The 20,849-nt window shown below is 41.4% G+C and overlaps 1 protein-coding gene across 1 annotated transcript; it reads left to right on the top strand.

The window, feature by feature from the left end:
* Positions 1–374: 374 nt before the first annotated feature.
* On the top strand, positions 375–19,845 carry vezt (vezatin, adherens junctions transmembrane protein). Its single transcript, XM_042335142.1, has 12 exons — positions 375–432; positions 4,026–4,160; positions 7,348–7,434; positions 7,802–7,977; positions 9,468–9,752; positions 10,778–10,924; positions 11,447–11,594; positions 12,489–12,826; positions 13,361–13,554; positions 15,431–15,531; positions 16,661–16,868; positions 19,180–19,845. The coding sequence occupies exons 1-12, from the start codon at positions 397–399 to the stop codon at positions 19,668–19,670; spliced, it is 2,346 nt and encodes a 781-aa protein (XP_042191076.1). The 5' UTR covers positions 375–396; the 3' UTR covers positions 19,671–19,845.
* The last annotated feature ends 1,004 nt before the right edge of the window (positions 19,846–20,849 follow it).

The raw sequence follows: 20,849 nt of genomic DNA, 5'->3' as shown, positions 1-20,849 counted from the left end.
GAGCCCTCAATACGCCTGTCACTCACGTCATTACGTCATCCTCCCTCGCGCGCCTCTCGACTCCATTGCCCGTCTCCCGCAGCATCTGCGTTCCCGTCAATCACGTCGGTACGTCACTCGCCCCACCGCCCGCCCGCCCGCCCGCCTTCTCGAGCTGCCAGACCCTTTGCGTCGCCCCCAACGCCTTGTCAACCACGCAGTGTCACGTGCTTCTCACGCGCCGCTGCCGCGCGGAAGGGAAGGTGGCGGGCTGATGCCTGACGGGAAATGTAGTTCATTGAGGCGGTGACTGCCCGCTCCGATCGGAAGGAATGAACAGCGCGGAGCGACTACGGGTCCCAGAATTCCCAGCGCCACCCCGGTCACCTGCTCTTTCACTCTCAATGGCGGGCAGCAATGTGTGAGGTGTTTGATGAGGAGCTGGTCCTGGAGGTGAGGGGAGGCCTCGGCGGTTTTGTGTTTGTTTCGCTTTTTTATTGCCACGTTTTATAATTTGCTCCATATTTCTACCGCTCTGAGGTTCCCAAACATTGCCCGAGAGCCACACGTGCAGCTATCAATCACAGCTCCACCACAGCAACAATAATCTTTGCATTTTATGTACAAGAAAACAGCAACACGAGTAGGTTTGACGCGGCGCCTGATCACTTTGTCCAGACCGCTCAAAAGGTTTCATGGAATGCACTGTGAAGTGTAGTGACTGTGTGTTTTGTGGGCGAAACGCGGCAGTCGATTGTACACAGCAGTGTCCCCCACAAACGGTCATAGATTGAGTGACCGCATTATTCTTGTTTTCTTTTGGAGCAGTTATTGCCCCTGAAAATCATAAGCCGATGTAAGATTCTAAGGCATGAGAATATGAGTTTTTATTAACACACATTAAAGAGGGAGGGCGGTCATGGGCTCTGTCAGGGCTTCTGCTTTTGATTCGTATTCAGTGACTTTGTTTGAAAAATGTTAAATGAGGATAGGATTGAATCCCAAGACCAGTGCCAGTACTGTCAAGAGCCCTGGAACCACCTCCCGACATGAAAGGTGCTATATAAATGTAAATTTGTATGATATTATAATTCGACTGATGCGTTCCATGACCCATGTTGGGAACTGCAGTTCATAATCCAGGCTGACACTCCAGTGCAGCAGTGGGGGGAGGGAAGAGTGCTGTGTTTTGGATGAGACTTTAAACTGAGATCCTGTCTGTCTGTTTTCAGGTTGATGTTATTGAACCCCTAATACTATTTGAAAAGAAAAGTTTCTCCTAGTGTTTTGGCCAACAGTCATGCAAAGAAATGAATCGTTCAACTACTTGTTGATTTTGGACATTTCTGGTTGACAAATTGGACAAATTGGCTGCCATGTTTCTTACAAATACAGTCACTATGCTTAATACTGTAATACTTTAATTACTTGGAGTCCTGTAGCTCAGTGGTTAGAGCACTCGCTTTGCAAGTGAGAGACCTGAGTTCAATTCCAGGCAGAGGGCGAAACCTCGGGCAAGTTTCCTTACTCCACACAGAGCCTAATAATAATCCTCCAAAACCAAAAACAATAATAAATTGGTCATTTTCAATCTACGACTGTTTGTGGGACATTGCTGTGCGCAATTGGCTGCCGCGTTCGCCCACAAATATACAGTCAATTCACTTTACAGTGTGTTCTGTGAAGCGCTTTGGGACGTCCTCCCGACGTGAAAAGCGCTATATCAAATGCAAGGATTATTATTACTGTAAACACATTGAGATGTTTTGCCGTTTTAGGCACTGTATCAAACACAAGCATTATTATAAGTTATATGTTCATGGTTGAAGAGTGTACTAGCAGTTATTGCTTAGGCTCACACATATGTTGACATGCCCATAGATTCGCCCATAAAATACACACTCAATTCACTTTACAGTGAGTGTATTATGTGAAGTGCTTTGAGATGTCTCGAAGATGTGAAAAGGCACTATATCAAATGCAAGTATTTTTATATGTCAGTAGATTCACTCCTCAAAAAGATTCAGCTCAGGGAAAATTAGGTCAATGGCCCAAAAGCCACAGTAAAACTTACAAAAAAAACTGCTTTGATTTGTCATTTGGTCAGATTAATTTCTATGTTTATTTACAGTAGTGTTGGCTGCCAGCTCATACCAATAATGGTGTGAAAGCTGAATTTATAAGATTTGTTGATACAGCTGGATCCTTATTTTTCCAGCTCCATAGGTGAGTGAAATCACAACATGCAAGCTGTAAGGAAAGGTACGTCAGCCAAAATGATCCGCAAACTAGACCTTGTCAATTTATGGTCTGCAGGAGTAATCAGCGTTTATCTTCTGTGGTTTCTTAGTTACTGGATTTTATCAAATTTTATAAGTCATGTCATTTACTTGAGTTCAAAGTCTCGACTGATCATTTACTTGAGTTCAAAGTCTCAAACTCCACTATTTGTAGAGTTATCAGAGGGCCTTCCTTCGGTAAGAATGTTACAGCCAGGATCCCACCTGTGCCTGTTCAGGTGGATATTAAAGATTTTGCCCCCAAAATACAGTCACTACACTTTACAGTATATCCTGTATACTGCAAAGATTGTGCAGAAGTATTGTTTGAGTGTTGCCACCAGTTGAAACCTCAGTGTTAATAGGGTGAATTCCTTGGCACTGGAAGTTCCAGTGTTGCAGGGCATTTTTCTTTGAAGTAGTTCCATAATTTAGCAGCATTGTTAGTAGTTCACACTGGTGACAGCTCTCATAGTGAATTCTAGACTCTGTGACAGGCTGTTGGGAAAGTTGCCAGATAAATGTGAAGCATTTCCCCGTTGGGTGGTAAGAAAATTGAGCAGTCGGGAATTTGAGTGCTCCAGGCCTTTACTGGACACCTAATATCTGGTTACAGAGAGGCAGCAGTGGAGACCTACGATTAAATTAACAAAGATCATGATCGTTGCAAGGTGATGACGCTAAAAGTAAATGAATAATCAGGAGTGTAGCATTCAAAGAAAATTCTATCTATTGAACTTAAAGTAAATCAGTCACTCCATTAGTCCTCCCAATGCCTGAGTTAGGCAATGGCGTCAATCATTGTAGTATAAAAAGTTGCAAACGGGAAAGTCACATAGATTCACCAGTCTGTCTACAATACCTAGTTGTTCTAAACTGAGCAAGACGCAGCAAAAAACAATCAAGTTTTCTACTCCCTATGACATTTGTTTGAAAATCTGTGTATATTTATGAGTGAAAGAGGGACTTCAGGGACACACCTGTGACATTCTGCAATTGTATTGTAGATTGTATCACAGAAATTTATACTGCAGAAGGAGTTATTTGGCCTATAATCAACCACAACAAATTACATGTGTATAGCGCCTCTCAAGTTGGGAGGACGTCCTAAGTCGCTGTCGAGCCAGCATCAGCTCCCAGTGAGCCTAAATTTGGGGGATTGTGAATTCCAATGGGCCATTCTACTCAACTTTTTACTTATTTGACATCCACATACATACATCTCTGTAGTAGTCATTGGATAAAGAAAAGGATAATAATGAGCCTTGCATTTGATATAGCGCCTTATCAGGTCATTGAGACATCTCAATTTGTGGAGTCCTGCAGCTCAGTGGTTAGAGCACTCGCTTTGCAAGTGAGAGACCTGAGTTCAATTCCAGGCAGAGGGCGAAACCTTGGGCAAGTTTCCTTACTCCACACAGAGCCTAATAATAATCCCTCCAAAACCAAAAACAATAATAAATTGGTCATTTTCAATCTATGACTGTTTGTGGGACATTGCTGTGCGCAATTGGCTGCCGCGTTCGCCCACAAATATACAGTCAATTCACTTTACAGTGTGTTCTGTGAAGCGCTTTGGGACGTCCTCCCGACGTGAAAAGCGCTATATCAAATGCAAGGATTATTATTATTATTATTATCTCAAAGAGTTTTGCGGAATATACTTAATTTAAATATAAAGTGAAATGTAAGTTTTGTGGACTATTTGATATTTTCTGTTGTGTTGCACTAGTTGTCTTAATGCTTCATCTTTTGGCCTTTTGTTAGAACTCTCCACTGTACCAGTACTTGCAGGATGTGGGACACACCGACTTTGAAACATGTCCAACTTTGTCAAGGGAGGCAGAAGAATGTGCGTCAAAGGAGGGCCCAAATGAACAGGATTTCCACACCACACCAAAAGTGAGTCTTTAGAGCGAGGCCGTACAGTGAGAAAGCAGGTCCTGTCCAAAACAAACATCTTGAGGACTCCGCTCTGTCCTAATATTAAAGAAACAGTTTTTTAAATCGCCTTTTAATTAGCATCTATCAAAATGAACTGTACATTACACCTCTGTTCTAAGGGAAATTTTATAGAGTCCTGTAGCTCAATGGTCACCTTGCAAGTGAGACACCTGGGTTCAATTCCAGACAGGGCGAAACCTTGGGCAAGTTTCCTTATTCCACACGCCTGATAATATTTCCTCCCAAACAAAAAACAATGATAAATTGGTCATTTTCAATCCACGACTGTTTGTGGGACATTACTGTGCGCAATTGGCTGCTGCGTTTCGCGCACAAATATACGATCAATTCACTTTACAGTGTATTCTGTGAGGCGCTTTGAGACGTCGAGAAGACGTGAAAAAGCGCTACATCAAATGCAAGGATTATTATTATTATTGGTTAGAACACTCACCTCACAAGCGAGCGAACTCGGGTTCAATTCCCGGACAGCGCGAAACCTTAGGCAAGTTTCCTTATTCCACGCTCCTCTGTTTACTTAGCAGTAAATAGGAACCTGATTAGTAGTCACTTTCCGGGGGTAATATTCCCTTAAAAAAAAAATCTGGTCACTCAATCCACGACTGCTTGTGGGACACTGCTGTTAGCAATTGGCTGCATCGTTTCACCCACAACATACGCAGTCAATTCACTTTACAGTATATTCTGTGAAGAGCTTTGAGATGTCCAAACAATGTGATAAGGTGCTGTATCAAATGCAAGGATTATTATGTTCCATTAGAGCACTCTGCGTCACTACCCCAAGTGAAGGGCACTATGTAGGTGCAAGTTGTTGTTGTTCAATATGTTCAGGCATTGAAATCCTTTGTCAAATTTTCCTGACGAGCTATTCAAATGAGCTGCTATTAAACACATTTGATTGTTCATCATTTTGTTTATTAACAATGTAATTGTCAATAGTCATAATTTTTCTGATCCAACATTATAACATTTAATCAAAAATTTACTTGCGATCTCCATATTCTTTTATTTAGAATAACTTTCTTGGGAAACAAAGAAATAGTGCGTGCGAATTGCTTGTTCACTTTGGTCCAAGATTATTGTTGTGACCTTGAAAGGGTGAACAATCTAGTGAATGTGATGACATATAGGTTGAATCTAATCATGCCTGTTGGGCAAGGTCAAGCTAATTTGGTCAAGTTACTATTTGAGACGTCTCAAAGCACTTCACAAATATACTGTAAAGTGAATTGACCGTGTATTTGGTGTGGGAAACGTGGCAGCCAATTGCCCACAGCAGTGTGCCACAAACAGTCATGGATTGAGGGACCATTTTTCACTCTTACCTTCTGTGTGAAGTAATTCCTCCTAAATTCTCTTTTAGATCGGTCATTTTCTATGTGCCAATGGTAATTTTTCACATTATTGAAAATTAAGGAAATTGGAACAGTTTCAAAAGTTTAAAAGAGTTAGACTGCCTAATAAGTGAAGTGATGTGCAATTGTGGATATTAAGGGCAGGACTGATTGAAAATTAGAAGACTATATTTGTATAATAACTAGAAGTGAAAATCATTTGTTTAAGTGGTGATGTGGGTGGCATTTGGTAAGGCTTCAATTGGCAGCTTATCATTCCTATGACACCATGCAACAGGGCAAGTCAGTCAATACTCTGCAAGTCAGTTAGTGCTGCTGTGTAAGTTGCTGGAGGGAGGTGTTTGCGTGAGAGCTACCCAGGCAAGAGGAAGCACCTGATTTTCACCGAATTCCTTCCTCCCTTCCCAAAGCTACACGGCTGTAACTGGCTCTCTTTCTGGGATGTTATGGGGCCGAATTCCTGTTCTACTGTGGAGCACTCGCATATCCTGATCTGTTTACTGGATTCATTCTTGTGATACCAACCTTTATTACATAACAAGCGTAGCATTTTCTGTAATAATAATAATGATATTTGCATTTATAGTGCCTTATTACTTTGTTGTGACGTTTCAAAGTGTCTTCACAGAATTGAATTGTGTGTAAAGTGAATTGACTGTATATTTTGTGGGCAAAACTCAGCAGCCACTTGCACACAGCAGTGTCCCACAAACAGTCATGGATTCAGTGACCAAATTATTATTATTTAAATTTGTTATAAGGGATTATTAATCCCGGAAAAGCGATCCACCAATCGACTAACACCTGGGTTCCTACTTACTGCTAGGTAAACAGAGGCGTATGAAGTAAAGAAACTTTCCCAACATTTCGCCTTGCCCAGGAATCAAACCCGGGTTCTCTTGCTTGTGAGGCAAATGCTCTAACCAATACGCCACCGGCTTCCACACTAAATAGAGATTACCACTTTTACCATTGCTCGTGCACTTAGCATTCTGGTCAAGCTTCAATGTCACATCTGTGTAGTTCTTTAATGGGGTTAATCATGTGTTAAGTATAAGATTAATCAAAATGTTTGGGTTGGATATCGTGGGAGCATTCCTTGTTTTTGTTTGTAACTTGAGACAGCTTGCCAAGAGATACGCAATGACAAAAACAAAAATGATTTCAGATTACATAAAAGGCATTTGCATTGCTTTGTATTTATAGTGTCCTTGATGTGGAGTGGCGCCTTAGAGCTCTTAAACATAAGTGTATAAATTAAATATTGGCTCAACCCTATCTATGAACAAGGATGGTATCAGATTCAGGAGAGCTCTATTTGAGATGCCTCTCGGTGATTCCCTGCTCAGTAACAATGAATCTGCTTGTCAGTAATACGAGATAGCTGGCTCTTTTAAATGGTCAACAAGTTTAAAATGGTATATGTCTCTTTAGCACTTACCATTGTGGGGAGCAGACCTCAACCCAATAGGAATTAAAGCACTTAATGCATTCAATTGGCTGTCACGTTTCGCCCACAAAATATACAATCAATTCACTTTTAGGTAAATTCTGTGAAGCTCTTTGAGACGTCTCAATGACGTGATAAGGTGCTATATCAGTGCAAGGATTATTATTATTTTAGGATCCAGTTGCTTCTGATAACTTGAAGATGCCATTGAAGTATACTAGAAATGTATTTTAAACCATCTGTGATTGTTATAACACATTTAGCCTTTTACATTATTTACTATTTGATTTTTTTGTTTCTTGTGTTTCTTTTCATATAGAGGAGCTTTTTATTGAAGATTGCTGATGTTTGTCAAAGGTGCAATCCGTTTACTGGATCCAAAATCAAGAATGATTTGGAATTTCTGGTAAGTTTTTGCTTAAGGTGTACATTTGTTTACTAAATCTAAATTGACTAAATTTGGTCAGTGAATCCACGACTGTTTGTGGGACAGTACTGTGCACAATTGGCTGCTGCCGCATTTCGCCCACGAAACATAGTCAATTCACTTTACAGTATACTTTTGAGACGTCTCGAAGACCTGATAAGGTACTATATCAAATGCAAGGATTATTATCATTAATCCTTTGGTGTATGTTGTACTTCAAAAAGTTCTAAGGATGTAAAGAAATACGTTGATGGACTCAAAAGTGTTTTGCTTGCATGTTTGACATCCTGTATGTGGTTTACAGGAATAGTAATATTGTACGTTATTCCCTTGTCTGATTAACAAGGATATTGGGTTTCGACTGTGCTCTCTACACACCATCCTGCAACAGGAAGTGCTTCTGCGGGAGGATGTGGAGCTGATTGAGCTCCTTGACCCCAGCGTCCTGCAGTCAGCACAGGCTCAGCAACAGCAAAATGGCCGCCCGCCAAGCCAATGCTTGCCAGTAACTCCTAATATTTGGTACGTTTCGCCCACAAAATATACAGTCAATTCACTTTACAGTATATCCTGTTAAGCTCTTTGAGGCATGTGGAAGACGTGATGAGACGCTATATCAAATGCAAGGATTATTATTATTGCATCAGATTGGCCTGTGGGGCAATTCATCTCCATGAAGTTGACAACACTGTGTAAAACTGAGAGTATCTTCTCATGAAAACAGACTGGGGTCGGGTGGGGTCATTGTCTGATGGCTTCATTTGTCCTCCCTATCTGGGAAGTGTCTATCCTGTGCTCAGTGCTAGCTACCCTTTGTTAAAGCACACTGGGAAACGGAAGACATTGAAGTGCCCACATTACTGTTGTTAGAAGAATATCAAGTTTATAACAGTGAGGGGAATTCTGCTGTGGGAATTATTTTGTACAAATTGTTTCTCCTCTGCTGATGGTGCTGTCTCAAGCGGGGTCACACTTTTCCAGGCACTGCACACCCATCACCTAACTAGCTAAAGCCATTGAGAGCTCTCTGGCAAGCTTCCCACTGCTTGTCCAGCTAAGCCTACCATTCCTGGTTAGAGCTATGACTTGGAAGGTCAACAGAAGCTGAGTGGGAAGAATCCCTGCTTGCTCCCTGTCTGCCCCTCCCAAGTTCTGACGACAAGCCAAGTTGACTGGTTTGTCATCAGCAGTGCTTTGGAGGACTGTTTCACACCCGCCTGGCTTAGGAAACACTTCCGAGACTGCCACAGAGGAAAGACTCGATTTTGACGTTCCATTGCCAAGTACGTCATCGTGAAGCTAGCTCAGCCCCAAGGAGACCTTGCTTACGTTAGTTCCCCCCCCCCCCCCCTCTCAAAAAATACATTTATGATGGTTGTTCTGATTATAGATCTATAGAATTGTATGACAGAGTAGGAGTAGTTCGACTAATGTTTTCAAATATCTTTTCCAATCTATTCTAATCTTAGGCAAGTTTCCTTCTCCACACGCCTCTGTTTACCTCGCAGTAAGTGGAGCCCAGTTGTTAGGTGATTGGCAGATCTCTTTTCCAGGGGGAATAAACCCTTTTTTAAAAAAACAGTTTTTAAAAAATTGGGTCACTCAATCCACGACTGTTTGTGGGACACTGCTGTGCGCGTTTGGCTGCCGCATTTTGCCCACAAAATATACGGTCAATTAAATTTACAGTATATTCTGATACAACGCCTTATCAAGTCTCAAAGGCGCCGTATCAAATGGAAAGATTATTATAATTACCTTGATTACCTATTCTTTATGCTAATCCTGTAATATTCTTCCTTGGCATATTATTGTTCTTTTGTGTTTTAAATGTCCCAATTTACTCTGCTGTGATTGACATTAATCAAATAATTTCCTTATCCTGACAACCCTCTGAGAGGGAAAGTTCCTCCAAAAGCTTTCTGTTCATTCTCCTCGTCACAATCTTGATCATCTTACAGTGTTGGGGAGAAGTGTTGAATACTAAACTTGTGTTTCCTCTTGCATACTAGGGATGTTTCAGTATTAGCTGCCATCGTGAGCATCTTGGTCGTGACCCCAAACTTCAGTGACTCTTTCCCTTGGGTCACATTTGGAATGAGCTTGTTTGGTCTCGCTCTTTATATGGTCTTCAGAAGCTTCAGCTTGTGGAAAATCGCCAAGTTGCAGAGATGCATGAGAAAGTGTAGTGTCTCTCTGGGAAACATAGTGGAAAATAGCTGTGCGTTCACCAGCCTTGTGCGAAAAACACTTCGGCAGATTCAGGAGACCGAGGTCATTTCTAGAGGATTCACAATGTGAGTTCATTCCTCTAAATTAACTCTTATTTCAGCATCTACTGCAATGCAAGCTAACAAATTTATTATATATAAAAAAATTAGTCACTGAATCCTCAACTGTTTGTGGGACACTGCTGTGTGCAACTGGCTGCCACGTTTTGCCCACAAAATACAGTCAATCCATTTGACAATATATCCTGTGAAGCGCTTTGAGACATCTCAATGACATGGTAAGGCGCTATATCAGATGCAAGGATTATTATTATGTAATATTGTTTCTGCTGCACGCTGGCAGATTAGAATTTTCCACTGATGTTAAATTACTATGAACAACATATAGTGCTGGATGTGCCTGTAAAACATTTACTTGTGCTTCAGCCACAACTTGGAAGACATATATTGTTATAAATGACATCATGGCAGCCAATGTGATTGTGTACTGTGTGAGAGATAATCTCTGACCTCACTCCCAAATGTGCCGACTAAGATTGCCGATCAAACTTACCCAGTCGGGGACAATTGTACTGAACTGACTAACTAGTCTTTTCTCAGTATCTGTTTTTAAACCTTAATGTAAAATTTGTTGAATTTTGTGTCTTAAACTATCAAACACATTCATATTTGGGGTGATTTTTGCCACAGTATTTGTCTACTCACTTTATAACTCTGTTTAAAAAGAACTAAGTCTATACTATTTTGGGGGACATTTTAAAACAACGTTTCCTGTGCAGTAAAATACCCTTTAAAAGCTACAAAAGCTTTGCCTTTCGGGGGCATACTCTGGTAATAATTATTTGAATTCTAAGTTGATGATCTGTGATCAGCCTTTTGCCCCATTTTAAGAAATTTCGCCCCCAAATTATACAGTCACTCCAGCTTACAGTATATTCTGTGAAGCGCATTGAGACGTCTCAAAGACATGATTAGGCGCTATATCAAATGCAAGGATTATTATTATAAAATCCCTAGCTGAGTTTTAATTGTACGTAGCTTTCGGAGCGATCAGTCCAATTGTGTAAGTTGTTCCTGTGTTGGTTTTTCAGGGTGACTGCTGGGTTTCCTCTCAATAAATTGGGAAGCTCTTGGCAACAGCAAGGCCAGCAGCTGATTGGGCTTCGGAAAGCGGTATACCGGTCATTAAGAGCTGCCTATCGAGTATCTCGAATGACTACCTGCCAAATGCTGAAATCATATCCTTATATTACAAAGGCATCACCTGCCCATCTGATCCTCTGTCACTGAGTATCAATTGGATACTTTTTGCATTAAAAGTCACTTTCCTATCAAATTGATATAATTGCCAGAATTCCTTGCACGTTCTCTCTTGCCTCAGTGATGCGAGGGGATATGGCTTCTAATTATAGACTGAAAGCTTTCGGTTTACTTTGTTGCATCCTTTTAACTGGGATTTTTTTCACAGGCCATCAGTCTTGCTGTGTGACTGACATCAGCAGATTGCTGTGTTTGTTGTTACTTACAAATATCACAAACCTCAAACAGAAGCCAGTCACATTTTGGGTCTGAGTTTCCTAACGTGTATTACTCTATTGTTATACTTGTCTTCCAGAAAATACACAAATCAGACCTTTCAGAGCCATGTCGAACCATTGCTTTGATTTGTTTAATTTTAAATCTGGCAACACGTCAAAATGGTTCAGAGAGAGCACAGGGAGGAATGACTTTATGTTAGGATACCTTAACAGTCAGAACACCTATCCACTGAACTCCGAAATTGATAACGTGACCAATTATTTGTCTACAATCCCATTGAAAGAGCTGGGCATGGGATTGTGCGAGGAACCTGTGACTGATGAGGAGGTTCAGGAGCTGACTGACGGCTACAGTCTCCAGGTTTTGAAGGTGTGAGTAATGTGAAAGGTGCTATACAAATGTAATTTGCTGTTGTATAAGGTGGGGAAGGGGTTATGTGTATTTGGTCAGCACACGTTGGGACGCTACCCTGCATGAGTGGCTCTATATCAATGCAAGTTGTTATTTAACAATCAAGTGAAATACATAGAAACAAGTATTATTAAAAAAATCTTATTAAAAAATAATTATAATTTCATCACTCAATCCACAATTGCTTGTGGGACAATCCTGTGCGCGATTGGTTCCCATATTTTGCCCACAAAATACACAGTCAATTCACTTTACAGTACATTCTGTGAAGCGCTTTGACAAATGCAAGGATGATTATTATAGTTGATTATCTTAAATTGTTTAAATTACTTATAGTAACTGCTCTTTCTCCTGTAGCCTTTTATATCCTGTACATTTCTGACCAATTCTCTTTTGACTGTTGTGGTTAGCCGCTTGTGGTAAAGCATTCATACTTTGGCAAACCACAGTGTGAAAACGTTTCTACTAACGTCCCCCTTTAAATATTTCTGTGATCAACCTCTGCTTGTTAATCATTGTTACCGATCTTCTAAGCAGACTGAAATAATCTTTTCCTATCTCTTTTTTCAAATCCTTTAGGAATTTTGAAAACCTGTATTAGATCCCCTCTTTTTGGGCCTTTTCTTCCTGTATACCCACTTTTAAAGATCTATTGGTTGATCATTTTCCTGGGGGCAATAATCCCGTCAAAAATAATAATTTGGTCATTCAATCCACGACTGTTTGTGGGCCACTGCTGTGCGTACAGTCAATTCACTTTACATTGTATTCTGTGAAGCATTTTGAGATGTCTTAACAACATAAGGCGCTATATCACATACAAGGATTATTATTTGTTATCATCATGCTCAGGTACTCTTTCAACTTTGGATTGGTCAAAATTCAGAATGTTTCAGACGCCTGGCGTTACTGCTGTCTCCAGCGCAGATTGCACATAAGCCTCATATTCTTCCAGAACACTTTTCGCATCATACAGTGTCAGACATAGTCCACGATTTACCTCCTGTTCTCACTCGCTGCCTTGAAGAGTTGAAACGCAGCTATGAGTTCCATCGGTACTTTGAGATTCAGCAACGCGGTAACTTAGCAACGTCATCCAGGACCAAGAAACAGACACACTCCCGAGAGCTGAACAACATGTATGCTTCAGTGCGTAGCCTACATCTCCACCTTAAAGCACTGCTAAATCAGTAAGTTTATGCACGTAACATCAACATTCTGTTAGTTATTAAGCACTGTACCACTCTATTTCCACTTAGAGAGGTTACACAATAATGGATCTACACTATAAAACATCAATTCTATGCTTTTTATTTACATTCACAATACAATCTCACAATCATTCGATATTAACAAAAGCTGTGGATGAATTTCTCCTGTCCTGAACGTGCTAACTCCTGCTTCAACAAGTGCTTGAAGCGCTCTGGGACACTACCCTGCGTGAGGAGAATGCAAGTTGATTACCTTTGTTCAATCCACAACTGTTTGTGGGACAGACGCTGCTGTGCGCAATTGGCTGCCACATTCCACCCACAAAATACACAGTCACTTCACTTTACAATATATTCTGTGAAGCGCTTTGAGAGGTCTCAACGACGTGATAAGGCGCTTTATCAAATGCAAGGATTATTGCTTTATTATAATTCATCTATTCTAACCTATTTTGAGAATTATAACGTTATAGAAAATGACACCGATAATGACTAACTGTTCGTTTGATACAGGGTTATTGCTTTAGAAGATGATCTGGAAAGGTTCATAGGATCCGGAGAACAGCAGGAAATTACATCAGAACTGTGCCATGCTCTCAAACAGAAGCTCAAATTGATCCAACCGCACATGCACGGAACCATAAGCTGCTGGGAAGATGCAACCACTCAGGTGGATAAACTTGGACACAAGTCTACTGATAACAAAGGTATTCAAAGAAGGAAAAAATCCCAGAGTGCAGTAAATTGTTTGTCCTCTTGGCTCCTGTTGGTAATACTGTCACCTCTGGGCCACTAGATTCAAGCCCCAAGTCGGAACTTGATGTCATAACCTAGACCAGGATGGTTCAACTGGCATCCCACGGGCCTCATCTGACCCTTTCCCCCTCCTTCCATTTCATATGGCCCACCCGCTCCCTCCATAACCCGTAAATGTTGTTATGTTTCTGTAAGATAAACACAAAAATATTGCTTATACGTCCCATGGATGCTTCTCAAATAGGGCATCCGGCCCTCAGTAGCCAAAGGGTTGGACCACCCCTGACTTATCGGATCAGTGAGTCATCTATTAGGCCAGTGATTGCATCCCTAATACGTGTCTTGAGTGAGAGACAAACGCCAGGCAGTGCTGGGGTGTGAGGGATTCATGCTAATCACTGGGTTGAGACTGGCAAACCTCACTTAAGAGTCTTGGAGCTGTCAGACTGGAGCCTGTCATCCTGTCAGTCTGAACCCAGGTCCCAGAGGTGAAAGGCCACCCATTTCCCCAGACATTCTCTGTGCAAGTCTTTCAAGGAAATGGCAGTAAAAGTACTATTAAGAGGAAACTGTAAGAAAGGGCAAGTCTGTGCTGAAAGATAATGGACAAGTAGACTTGTTGTTAGAAAATCAGGCTCAACAGAGAGGATCAGTGCTGTATACCAGCACTAACGATCCTGCTTTGCTTTTGGTTTAAGCTTGACTTCTACTTGTTCCTTTTCACCCAACATGATAACTGATTTATTCTAGCTGACAGCATTTTGGACTCCTAGTTGTGAAAATGTTATTGTTATTAGTTCTTTTACATGCACCTTTACATAATATTAATACTTGCATTTGATACAGCGCCTTATTATCACGTCGTCGAGATGTCTCAAAGCGCTTCACAGAATATACTGTAAACTGAATTGACTAATTTCACACAGTAGTGCGCAATTACTGCTGTGCACAATTGACTATATATTTGTGGGCGAAAAGCGGCAGCCAATTGCGCACAGCAGTTATAGAATCACAGTGTTTCCAGAATACTAAATGAAATATTTACCCGCAAAATGTGTTCCTTTTGAAAGTCCATTCACAGCCAGCTCTGTGCAGTACAGACTCCAAGTGCCCCATTTCCTCTGCACACACTCTGGTCTTTGTTTCATTTGAACTCCATGTTTGGTGTCCACTAAAAACATACTTGGCTGAAGGAGAAATTCAGTTTCCCTTTTGTCCCCAACACACTAAGGCCTTTATTCTTTTTCTTTGGTTTCCTGGGCTCTTTACTGGCAATTTATTACAAATCTGGGGCAGTCATCATCATTCTTGAAACGTTATCCAAATTAACCAGTTTCTTATCTGTTTCCAGATCATCATCCCATTTTTCTGATTGTGTTATTAATTTAGGTTCCCTCTGTCTTAATAATAATAATAATCCTTGCATTTGATATGGCGCCTTATCACATCTTTGAGACGTCTCAAAGCACTTCACAGAATATGCTGTAAAGTGAATTGCTTGTGGGCGAAACCTGGTAGCAATAGTGAAATCTAGCAGTAAGTAGAAAGCCGATTGTTAGTTGTTACTCGATTGGCAGATTGCTTTCTGGGGGTAATAATCCCTTAAAAAAAAAAATTTGATTACTCAATCCACGACTGTGTGTAGGACACTGTTGTGCGCAATTGGCTGCTGCGTTTCGCCCACAAAATATACAGTCAATTCATTTTTACAGTATATTCTGTGAAGCGCTTTGAGATGTCTCGAAGACATGTTAAGGCGCTATATCAAATGCAAGGATGGATAGCACTGTAATTATTTTTTTATTTGGAGCCTGTCTGGTGTTGCAGGGAGACTTGAGGCAGAAGACGATAATTTGCTCCCGGTTTGGAATCCCCCAGCAATACCTCTTGTACAGATAGAGAACCGGGATCCGGTTCCTGAAGAGCAGGTAAGAGCACGTTTACACTAACACGGATCCTAACCCCGGAACTGATTCCATGATGTAATAATAACAATAATCCAGAGGTGTGAATTGCAAGGATATGGGGAAAGAGCGGGGAGTGGGACTGATTGGGTAGCTCTTTTAAAGAGCCCAATGGACCGAATGGCCTCCTTCTGGGTTATAATAATGATTCTATAATTCCATGGGTGCCCCCTGCTGTCTAGTACATAATCCAAGTGGCTGTTTTTCATGTGTGAACGGGACATTGAGTGTCAACAGGATGTTTGACTGTGATGGACATCACAGCTGTCATGTGCTCATCTGATATCCACACAAGGCTCGTTGGCCATTGTTCAATTGAGGGTCACTGGAATGCAATCAGGAGTGTGAACTGCAGCTAATTTGTCTCTCCCAAACACACAACACAGTGTTGAGGCACATTTTAGACGCCCATTGAGCACAAATTGTGGAGATTGAACCTCGGGACTTCCCAAATCTTTAGTTTGGCTCGCAGGAAGTGAAGGAGGTGAGGAAACCAGAGGCAGCCATGTTAACTCACCACAGTCTGGAGTCCCCAGCATCTCTTGGTAGGAACCCGATGTTTAGAATATTCAAAATAAACAAAAATCTTTTTTGTTTCAGATTTGTATACATTTGTGATTCATCTTTGGCCAATTCATTCAGTAGTTTTTTTCCAGCAATTTAACTACAGTAAACCTCAGATAAGTCTCATCTGTGCAAATTGTATAGTTGCCTAAGTGGTTCATCTGCCCAAGTCACATTCAAGAGTTTATAATCATAGAATCTTACAGCATTGAAGGAGGCCATTCAGCCCATCGTTCCTGTGACGGCTCTTGAAAGAGCTACCAACTAGTCCCCACTTCTCCACTCTTACCCATTAGCCCTGCACATTTTTCATTCTATACAATTCTGTGCAAGTCTGACATAACTCATACTTTGCATAAGTAATACTAAATGTATGGTCTCAACTGGTACGACTTGTGAGGTTTACTGTACTATTAACAAGCTATTAAGCTGAATTGTAATATGTATTTAGCCAAACGACTAACCATTGGGCTTAACCGCTATATGAATCTGTCAGCATAGGCTTTTGTTGAATTGTATTTGTCTGCAGGAACTCGAAGCCTATGTGGAAGAATCTGACTCGGATGGAGAGTTCCGACGGGATACTTTTGACTACCTGTCGCCAGAGGAGAGAGAAAAGGAAAAGCAGGAAAGGGAGGAATCTAGAAGGATGCTTCACGAACTGAAAAACGTGTTGGGATTCAAGGCCTCTGAGCTCGAGAGACAGAAGTGGAAACAACTACTTTTCAATGACCACGGTGAGGGCCATATTGCTGGTGAGAGGTTCAGTACATGTGGAAACGTTCGCCCACAAAATAAACCGTCAATTTACTTCACAGTATTTTGAGATGTCCGAACAACGTGGTAAGGCGCTATAATCAACGTGATAAGGCGCTATACATTGCCTTAATTTACTCAGTTGGAGTGTTATAATCAAGCCTGTTGTTCGCGATTGAAATACATTCATTCATACATTCATTTTAAAACACCCTAAATTCCAAATGTCATATAATACTGTATTTGAATTTGTGCTTTTATGGTATTGCTTCAGAGAAGCTGTGCTTCCATTGGACTTGTGAATAGTTTTCTCATTTCAATCGTTTAGGAGCAGTAGTTAGCCTTGCTCAGCTGTGCTGCGGATTATACATGTGGGATTGAGTTTCTCATATATCCCTGTCTTCAGTGCTGTGGGGAAATTAATACCTCAAGGATGTTTTGACTCATTGCCTCACATTTCCCTCGGATTCTTATTAGATTTCCATGAAACTGTTGCCTTCAGATTGTCATTTGATAGTTTACTTGATAGTCCCATAGCAACTGTTATCTGTACATGCCTCGCAAGCAAGAGGACCCGGGTTTGATTCCTGGGCCAGGAAAAACCTTAGGCAAGTTTCCTTCGTTTTTTGTGGAGGGATTATTACCCCCGGAAAGCGAACTATCAATCGACTAACAACCGGGTTCCTACTTATTGCTAGGTAAACAGAAATGTGTGTGGGGAGTAAAGAAACTTGCCTAAGGTTTTGCCCTGTCCTGGAATCAAACCCAAGTCCTCTTACTTGCGAGGCGAGTGCTCTAACCACTGAGCTACAGGACTCCACTGTATGGACAGTGGCTGGGAACAGATCAGCAGGTGCATGAAACATAGAGGGGAACAATCTCACCATAAATAATGGAAAGCACCAGAAACAACCCAGAAACGGAAATAAATACAGGAAATAGATAACCGCCTCCTGATGAGATTAAACCACATCTAGAGAGCTCTGAAAATGAAGCACCCCAGATAGGTCACCTCACCTAAAATGAACCGAAAAAATATCAAAGAAAATGCATCTTATTTTGAAATATTGGGTAGTAAAACCATAAACAATAGCTGCAAAGCAATAGTTCAGTAAAGAACTGGATAAATACGTCAACAACCGATTGAGGATCAATAAACAGGGATCAAACAGCGATATGATTGCTGTCCTTAAGATTCTAAAGGGAATAGATAATGAGAAGCTGTTTTATTTTGTACTGAACAGAAGAACCAGAGGACACGGCCTGCGTTTGATGGGTAAATTCTAAACAAATCTGTGGAAACACTACTTCAGTGAGCGAGTAGTAAATGTATGGAACAGGCTCTTTAGGGGGACAGTGGAAGCAGAAAGTGTTGATTATTTCAAGAACAATTGCGATAGATTTCTGTTCGGAAATAATATCTGGGGATACAGTATAGAGTTTGGAACACAACATGTGCAAGCGACTGCCAGGATGGTGTAAGGCCAACTGGATGGACCTTGGTCTTCCTTTCAAATTCTTATGTTCCAATCAACTCTCTACTAGTAGCAGATATTGTCAACAAAATAGCATCACACTGGAACAATGGCGGAAAGTGGCAAATTAATAAACACTGATCTAAATTCAGCTCCTTTCATTGAAGTAATGGAGTTCAACGAAATGAGTCAATTTTTTGGAAGTATTTCCACATCATTATGGATGAAAGAAAAACAGAGAGACACAGAGAGACACAGAGAGAAAGGCAGAAGCAGCCATTGTTTAATCCTCAATGTACCAAAAATCCTGAGGCAGAGAGCTTCCTAAAGCACATCAGAAAGCATGGAATAAACAGCATATTCAAACATTCCTGTTATGGAATTCAGCCCATTTACTCTTATCTACCTCAGAACATATTGTAGATATTCTCTGTATAAGGCAATTGAGTAAACATACATTGATGATATTGTACATGTGTTGTGTGTGTGTGCGCACACATGCTCAATACATAGCAGTCACTGCCAGGGAATGTGTTTACAGAGAGCTCTCACATCCTTGAGATTGTATTTGCCACCTGTTCTCATACAGCCTCTGGTTTGTTTGGTGAAATCCGCAAAAATATCCTTTCTGCTTGAAGCTCCCGTTTGACATTGTTTGACTTGCACAATCATGAATAGATTTTGTAAAAATTAATTTTGTGTCTTTTGGACTTTGGAATTCTCTCCCCCAATCGCTCCGCCTTGCCCCCTCCTTTCCCCACTTTTAAATTGCACAAGACACACAATGTAACCCGTGTAACATTACTGTTTCTACCAGCTGCACTGAAGACCATGTCACCTCCAGCTGTAGTGGAACAAGCTGCGAGTCCTGAAAATCTTCAGGACATGGGTGCAAGTGAGCAGGAACGCAAGGAATGTGAAGGCAGCCCACAACAGGCACATGGCCCCAAACCGGACACCTCCGGGGATTGTAAAGCTTGCTGCAAAACGATCGAAGCCAAGAACATTGATGTGTATTTAACCGGGGAAAGCAAAGACACAAACTTAAGTGAAGCTGAGCAGGGCAGCGAGGTGGATGGCAATTCAGGTTATTGTTTAGAGACGATGGACATTGATCATGGTGCTCTCAATGAAGAGGAAAATTGGCAAACAGTGCTGTCTGAGGAGCAGCAAACAGCAGTTAAAGAGAGGTTAGCAGGACTGCACAGCCCAGCGAGCATCAGCTTCACCCAGGCTCTGGCAGCACAAGTCGCTGCTCAGTCACACACCTTCACACACTTACAAGAACAGACGTTTGGGGATGATTAACAACAGAGAACAATGAAGGCTGCTACAGTTCTTAGAAATAACATAAAATATTATTATGAAAGTGCAAGTCGACTACATCAGTAAAGACTAAGTGATCAGTGAATGCTATATTTTCTGTAGTTACCAGTCAAAGTACTTATACCAATAGCAACAATAAACCATTCTGTTTTCTGAAGAGTTGTAATAGGTCAATTAATCAGCCTGTCCTTTGCTGAACACACAAATTGTTGGATTGTGGAGTCCTGTAGCTCAATGGTTAGAGCACTCGCCTCGCAAGCGAGACGACCCAGGTTCAGTTCCCAGACAGGGCAAAACCTTAGGCAAGTTTCCTTGCTCCACAATCCTCTGTTTACACACGCCAGGGGTAATAATCCCTTCAAAAAAATATATTTAATAATAATTTGGTCGCTAAAGCCACCGCTGTTTGTGGGAAGCTGCTGTGCGAATCTGCCTTAAAATAATGTATTTGGTAATATTAATATTATTACGAAGCGCTGTCTTGTTTGGGTAAATGCAAGGTCATCTATGGAATTGAGCCACAATAAGAACAGCAGAGTTTTGATCCTTGGTGTGTTATCAGATGAAACTACAGTTAAAAGCACATACTACTCCCTACCGCTGTGACCTGCTAACTCCATACTGACCTGTCCACTCCCTTCGCTAAGTAGGCTCTGGCCTGCTCCATGTTCTCCGCCCGGCCCACCCCACCATCGGCGGTCAGGCCTTCAGTGTCTCTGCTCCCACCCTTTGGAACTCCATCCCACAGTCCCTTCACTTCACCCCCTCCCTTGCCTCCTTCAAGGCCCAAATGAAGACCCTCCTTTTTGACCACCCCTCTACCCTCCCTGCCATCCACCCCCCACCCCGATCCCAACCCCCAGCTCAGGTCCAAATCCCTGACTGTCCAGCGCCTTGGGACATCCTCCCGATGTGAAAAGCGGGCGCTGTGTAAATGTATCTTTAAATCCCTTCATGGTCTTGTCGGACTGGCTGTGCTGTCATCAGCAGTGCCCAGATAATCTTCACAAGGGTTAGCCTTTCTTAAATTATCTAATGCTCAGGTGAAAACCTGGTCTGGGTGTCCTGTGTGTTGGGTTAATTTTTTTCGGTTTAATATTCAGTTGTATTCAGTTTAATATATTCAGCCCTTTATATAATAAACTATATAATAAAATATAT

The sequence above is a fragment of the Callorhinchus milii genome, unplaced genomic scaffold, assembly GCF_018977255.1.
Source record: "Callorhinchus milii isolate IMCB2004 unplaced genomic scaffold, IMCB_Cmil_1.0 Scaffold5, whole genome shotgun sequence".
NCBI lineage: Eukaryota > Metazoa > Chordata > Chondrichthyes > Chimaeriformes > Callorhinchidae > Callorhinchus > Callorhinchus milii.
This window is presented reverse-complemented; position numbering and strand designations above follow the sequence as displayed.